Source organism: Bison bison, unplaced genomic scaffold (genome assembly GCF_000754665.1).
Source record: "Bison bison bison isolate TAMUID 2011002044 unplaced genomic scaffold, Bison_UMD1.0 scf7180017864160, whole genome shotgun sequence".
NCBI classification, from domain to species: domain Eukaryota; kingdom Metazoa; phylum Chordata; class Mammalia; order Artiodactyla; family Bovidae; genus Bison; species Bison bison.
Window position 1 is genome coordinate 5892956 of NW_011494732.1, and position 7433 is coordinate 5900388.

Consider the following 7433-nt stretch of genomic DNA (forward strand, 5'->3'; position numbering starts at 1 on the left):
AGATGAAAAATGTTGATGACAAAATATAAAGGCTGAAATCTAGTTTTATCTTGTAACCAAAGGCTGCCTCTCTTTCACAGAAATTGCTTATGGACTTAAATAACTAGGGTTGAGAGAGAGAAATTGATAATACTAAGGTTTCCATTTTTGAAATGCATGTACTGTAATACACAATAATATGGATGGGTAAGAATAGGCATGGGTAGATACTATAACTCTATGAGCTAAAAGACATTTAGTTACAAAACAACTGGACTTTTTTCAAATCCTTCAGGTCCCTGAAAGTGTTCTTAGCATCTCATCAGTGTTCTCTCTTTTCACTAGGTAAGTTAACGTGCAGCCGTGAACCTATCATGAAGAGAAGGAGAAAATTTAATATTTTGTGTCTCAGAAAGTCGGCCTCTCCAGGGACATTTTGGGTTTCTAACTTGGAGGCAATGGTTCACAATCGACTATACACAGGACCTTTCTCAGTTTTGCCCTGTATAAAACAGCCTAGCCTGGGGGAGAAAGCAAGCGTTTATAAAGAGCATAGCCAAACTTCACCCAATTTCTCTTTTCAGCACCCTCATTAAAAAGGCTAAATGGGGTGGCTCCTCCACTCTCATGAAAATCATCTCTGAAGTAGCACTGAAACCTTTTAACAAAGGGGCATTGATACAGCACAATAGAACTTTGATATCGGCAATGTTTAAAAAAACTGCATTCCCATTCCTCAGGAAATTAACTTGCCAGGTTTGGTTTGAAGAGAGTAACCGTCCTTATTTCGCTCCTGTGTCAGAAAAAGAAACCCCAAAAAACTATTTTTATTATTAAAAATATTTTTTATTGACTGAAGCTGATCATTATATTCTTTAAAAAATTAAATTACTTTACAGGTTAAAACAGAAGTTTCAGTCTTCGAGGATTAAAAAAAAAATGCATATAAAACTTGATCTTCCAGCGAGCTTTGGTTTGTATAAGCTGATGGGACTACTACTGATCCAGACAAGAGGGAGCTCTGCTCGGCTTTCGGGACTGAAGGACCTCGACCGTCAGTAGCCCAAGAGATAGTTTGCAGTTAAAAAGGTTTTATATCATATCACTTTATAGCTATTTACACAGCCAAGTTCAAGGCTAAAACTACAAGGGAACGCTATTTCTCATATATTTGGAGCTGACACTGATAAGCTACTGGCTATAATGTAAATGTATGCACAGGTTTAAAAAAATCAGATGGCTAAAACAGCATTTTTTATGCCTGGATTCTCCATTTGATGTTCACACTTTTAAAGAGCTTCTGGAGTATTTAACCAGAGTCAGCGTCTTTATAGAGAAGGCTTTTTCTCTGTCAGCATAAATTCCAAGTTGGCATATTACATATAATATACAATTAGGTCTCATTTCTTACACATGAAAAATATTTCTTCCACATGAAAATGGCTAACCTGAAGACAAACAAGATACAGATGTTTAAAAATTAACTTTCGGTTTCAGCTCCCCTTTGGTATTAGATGCTGCTTACAAAGGATTACCATCCGCTTTTTGTTTTCAAGGCTAAGTATTAGGTATGAATGTCTGCTTCCTGCCTTCCACATGGATGAGAAATCAGCTTCTGTGGGAAGGAAACAGAGTTAATCAAATCAAAATCAATGAGCACTGGATGGTGTGCGATAAGCTCCCAGCTTCTAAAAAAAAAAATGAACTATACAGTCTTGATTCTCAACAACATAAGGTCATGCAAACTATTATAAATATGAAGACTTCTCAGGAAAGAGAAAAAAGACAGGGAGAGAGGGCTGCTTACGCTTGGTGCGTTCACAATTGTAAAAAATGTTCTTATGCTTAAGTGGAAAACAACTGAGATGATTTTATATTTTAACTTATCAAACTGGCTTCTAAAGAAACTTGGCATAGGAAATGAAGGTTCGATAGAAGGAAACACAAATCAAGAAAGTGCTTCCTGGGTCAATAAGCCTTTTTTAGAATACTTGAAACCCCATGGAAAGACTTCTTTTCAGACAGACATTCGGATGAAATGCTGACATGGGAGTTTGAAAGCTATATGCATTCACTTCTTTAGGCTTAAAATTCTAGGTACTGAGAACAAGAACTTTTGAATCTGCATTTCTCTTATAAGTAACTGACATTTGACTCTGATTAAATTTAGAAGGTGTGTATAAATAGGTCAGGCAAGAGAGAAAGGACTAGAGGTCAAACTCATTGCCGTGCTTCTAGATTATCAATGTTCCCAAGTTACTTATTAAATATAAATATAAGGTGAGATAAGGAAAGGTGACTTACCCATGATCACGATGAACACTGAAGTTAACTTTTGTTTTCTTCAGTTACCGAGAGGGGTATTTTTTTCAGCTGACTCTTCTGAGACTTCCATATTCTACAAAACAACTCCCAATGAGTACCCAGGATGGAACAAGAAAATACTTAGGAGGACAATACACAAATACAGCAGAAATGCCTTTAAAAGACCTTAGGGAATTAATGAAATACAATGAAGCAATTTCATACAACCATCAGCCAGCCAGCCAGCAAAGATGGACTGATTTCCTGCTCATGTGTGGGGCCCCTCTGTCTCTAAGCCTGCAGTTGGAATGTTCTATTTGCTTTACCGTATGTGTGTTATGGTTAAACCCTGGGAGTCAGCTAACGCCCAAATATAACTGGCTCTCTGTCAGCCTTAATATAGACTCTGCGGTGAGCCTGCAGTGAGGACAAGGGTCATCAAGAAGACTCCACAACTCTGAGCAACGCTTTAATTCAGCACGGTGCCTACTGAGGGCGTAACATGGTTAGGTTTTGGGGAGATATTAAAAAAGAAGGAAAGAAGAGGAGGAGGATACTTGGAAAGACACTGGTAGACTCCAGTGGTGAACCTGGGCTTGCTCAGCCGCCTCATCTTCCCACGGGGCCAGCCTTTGAGCCACGTTGGGATTCTTCTCGGTGCTTCCAGACCCCTGGGCTCTTAATCACGCTGCTTTCCTCTCTACTGGGATAGCCTTCCTATGTATTTTACAATATGATGTATTTTACTTCATTTTTCTAGGGGGGACTTCCCTGGTGGTCCAGTGGTTAAGACTCCACACTTCCATGCCTCATGGCACAGCCAAAAATAAATAAGTAAATTTTTTTTAATGATACTAAAATAAAATTAAAAAGATGATTCTAAAAGGGATCCATAGGCTTTACCAGCCTGCCACAGAAAAAGTTAAGAACCTTGACAGATAATCCCAACAGCTGCCAACCACTGATGAGGAGACTGAGTCCTGTGTTCAGGTCAAAACTCCAACTTCAGTTTCAGGCTGAAACTGAAACCCACCCCACCCCGCAGGAGACCTGCTGCTGATGGTGCGGCAGCTGTGCTGTCTCACTCATTCCTTTTTTTCCTCTATTTTTAAATTAATGTTTTTTAAAGAGCATGGTTTGAACATATATACATAGACAGATTCCTGTTCCCACCTCATGTGTAGAATACCACATGAAGCTTTCAGGATCCTGTCTCCTCTCACTCACTAGTACATGCTGAAAAAGACCCTGATGCTGGGCAAGATTGAGAGCCGAGGAGAAGGGCATGACACAGGATGAGACGGTTAGATGGCATCACCAACTCAATGGACATGAGTTTGAGCAAGCTCTCAGAGTTGGTGATGGACAGGGAAGTCTGGTGTGCTACAGTCCACAGGGTCGCAAAGAGTCAGACACGACTGAGCGACTGAACTGAACATCCTGGAAACATCTCCGCACCTACGACCTTCCTGTTCTGTCTCAGGGTAATATTCCGTTGGTGGACAGGCCACAGCTATTCACTCAGATTCTTCTTGCTGGACACTCAGATCAGTTCCTAACTTTGGCTGTTATAAAGCAATGCTGCCATGGGACTTCCCTGGTGGTCCAGTGGCTAAGACTCCACGCTCCCAATGCAGGGGGCCTAGGTTCGATCCCTCATCGGGGAATCTAGATCCCACAAGCTGCAACTAAGAGTTCGTATGCCACAACTAAGACCTGGTGCAGCCAAATAAATGAATAAGTAAAAATAAATATTTTAAAAATAATAATATAAAAATAAAGCAAGGCTGCCGTGAAAAACTTGTCCATATACCATTTTACATACACACAGCTGTATGTGAATGAGAGAGTCACAAAGTGATGCTGCCAGGGCAAGTTTTAGACAACATCGACAGGTTCCTTGCCAGAAGGACAGAAGTACTTTGTGCTTCCCCAGCAATGTGAGAATGCCTATTTCAGAGACAGGCTTTCAATTAACACCTTTGTCTTTAGCGACAGATGGCAAAATCCTGGGGAAGCAGACAAGCTGCTCAAAATTTATCCTGCTTCCTTGCTGCAAAAATTAAGAATTTTTTACAAAATTATTTACTTTTTCTGTAACCAGCAATACTCCACTCAAAGCGCCAGAGGGGCAGAATTTGCAAAGTGCATTGCCAAGTAGATTTCTGTTAGTTAAATTTTACTTTCCCAACATCTCTAGAATCAGTGAATAATCCATTGGAAAATATATTACATCTGAAAGCAGTATTTTTGCCAACTAAATGATTATCTGATTCTAGCTGGGATGTTAAGCAAGAGATTTAATCACTTTCCCTCTCCTGTAAAAGGAATGGTTGTGATGAGATCGCTCTTCTGGATCTTTCTAGCTCAAAAATTCTCTTAAACCAAAAAAAAAAAAATTCTCTTAAACCAAGTTTTCACCAAACTTGAATAGCTGTAGCATTTTTTCCATCTACACCTGTGGTCACCCTTCTGCATCCTTCCTGAACTCCTATCAGCCCCATTCACAGTATTTACCAAGCATACTCTGTAGCAGGTACGGCCTGTGCTACACCAGGCCGTGGGGGCCAGCATGAGTGATTGAGGCTCCTAAAGGTGCTAAAGCGGGAGCAGAGACCCATGGATGTTCCCAGCTGTCATGTGCTGGGACACGCACTCTGACACACCCCCCCCACCCTCAAGCGGCGCTATGAGGACAAAAGTGAGAGCTCCTGATTACATCTTAGGAATTAACACGAAACCCCAAAGAGGAGGTTAAGAGAAGAACCCGAGGCCATGAGGGTGAGTAGGAGCTGTCAGAAGGATGACTCTGAAGCATAGCTGGCTCTGCTATGACACTTGTTTTGAAAACACATATTTGTTCCAATTCATCTGCTATATCTAAGAATGACTTGAGTTGTTTGCGTTTGTTAATGCCTAATTTTTGTCCACAAGAAACCCTAGGTGAACTGGGCTGGGTCATTTAGGAATATACCCACCCCTACTTCCAGACCTCTCCAACGCCCACCAGCTCTCGCCCCGGGGGTGTCATGAAACACATCCACACCCGCTGCTATGACTTTCCATCCAATCGCCCTCCTTCTGCCACTTTCCAGTGAGTCACAGACTGCAGCCTCTCCGACGCCCAATTCTACCTGCAAACTTCAGGGCTTTTTCAGAGTCAAGTGCCACATTTATGGCAATATTTGTGTGTTTCTTAACACAAGCATAAAGCTGTCCTACCATTTAAATGTCCTTTTCAAGATGTGTCACTGATAAAGGTTTTGAGGCTATGTTCCAAATCCCATTTTCCCCATAAATTGTATGGTTTTTATTGTGCAGTTTTGCACTGTGTGGTGATTTTTAGGAACCCATATGTTGCATTATGGCAGCTATAACTGTGGTTATCAAAATACTAAATAAGACTGTGATACAATAGTATATAGCCTTCTTTACTAGGGCATTAAATAATAAGGTCTAGCAGCAGGCCTAGTGATCTGTAATTCTGACACAATACTTAGTGTAAATGATATTTCAAGACACCAGTAATAACTGCAATGTGGTAGAATTATTTGTTATTTCTACTAATGACAAGATCATAAGTAGCAGGTGCGAAGATGGCTCATTTCTATATCATAATTGAAGGACGTGCTCTATTTCAATTAGAGATTAACAAAAATAACCTAATGTGTAATTTTTACCCCTCCATCAAAATTTATGGATCTTCTGAATTCTATTCAACAAACTCTGATGAAAAATCTCTGCCCAACAAACCCGCAAGGACAGAAAGTAGATGAACATCGGCCTGAAGCAGGGGGAAGTAAAATGGGGAGTAACTGCCAGTGGGTGCAAGGTCCTTCTGGAATGATGCAAAGGTTCTAAAGCTGGATCATGCTGACGGTTGCACAACTTTGTAAATATACTAAACCACTGAACTGTACACTTCTACAAGGGGGAAGGTTATGGATAGGTGAACTATACCTCAATAAACGCTGTTAAAAACTTTAAAAACTCTTACCAATATGCAAAAATGTTCTACCCCAATGTAAATAAACAACTTCACTGATGCTGCAAAGATTTTGTCAAGAAAAAAACCCTCCTAGGAAATACCAACAACTCATATTTAAAATGAGCAAAGGACTTAAAGACACTTCAGGTTAGTGAAAAGGTTACTGAAAACTTGGTTTAAAAGAATTTTTGAGCTGGAAAGATCCAGAAGAGAGATCTCATCGCAACATTCCTTTCACAGGAGAGGGAAAGTGATTAAATCTCTTGCTTAACATCCCACAGCTAGAATCAGATAATCATTAAGTTGGCAAAAATACTGCCTTCAGATGTCATATACTTTCCAATGTACTATTCACTGATTCTAGTGGAGGTGATGGAATTCCAGTGGAGCTATTTCAAATCCTGAAAGATGATGCTGTGAAAGTGCTGCACTCAATATGCCAGCAAATTTGGAAAACTCAGCAGTGGCCACAGGACTGGAAAAGGTCAGTTTTCATTCCAATACCTAAGAAAGCCAATGCCAAAGAATGCTCAAACTACTGCACAATTGCACTCATCTCACATGCTAGTAAAGTAATACTTAAAATTCTCCAAGCCAGGCTTCAGCAATACATGAACCGTGAACTTCCTGATGTTCAAGCTGGTTTTAGAAAAGGCAGAGGAACCAGAGATCAAATTGCCAACATCTGCTGGATCATCGAAAAAGGAAGAGAGTTCCAGAAAAACATCTATTTCTGCTTTATTGACTATGCCAAAGCCTTTGACTGTGTGGATCACAATAAACTGTGGGAAATTCTTCAAGAGATGGAAATACCAGACCACCTGACCTGCCTCCTGAAATTTGTATGCAGGTCAGGAAGCAACAGTTAGAACTGGACATGGAACAACAGACTAGTTCCAAATAGGAAAAGGAATACATTAAGGATATATATTGTCACCCTGCTTATTTAACTTGTATGCAGAGTACATCATGAGAAACGCTGGGCTGGAGGAAGCAGAAGCTGGAATCAAGATCGCCGGGAGAAATATCAATCACCTCAGATATGCAGATGACACCACCCTTATTGCAGAAAGTGAAGAAGAACTAAAGAGCCTCTTGATGAAAGTGAAAGAGGAGAGCGAAAAAGTTGGCTTAAAGCTCAACATTCAGAAACTAAGATCAT

At 40.3% G+C, this 7433-nt stretch overlaps 1 protein-coding gene across 1 annotated transcript in view; it reads right to left on the bottom strand.

The window, feature by feature from the left end:
- Positions 1-809: 809 nt before the first annotated feature.
- Positions 810-7433, bottom strand: part of CCDC62 (coiled-coil domain containing 62) — a 42351-nt gene continuing 35727 nt past the window's right edge. The window contains exons 12-13 of the mRNA XM_010841310.1: positions 2284-2377; positions 810-1594 (exon numbers count right to left, since the gene is read on the bottom strand). Of these exons, the coding sequence (XP_010839612.1) occupies positions 2324-2377 (54 nt within the window). The 3' untranslated portion in view covers positions 810-1594; positions 2284-2323. The remainder of the gene's footprint in view (positions 1595-2283; positions 2378-7433) is intronic.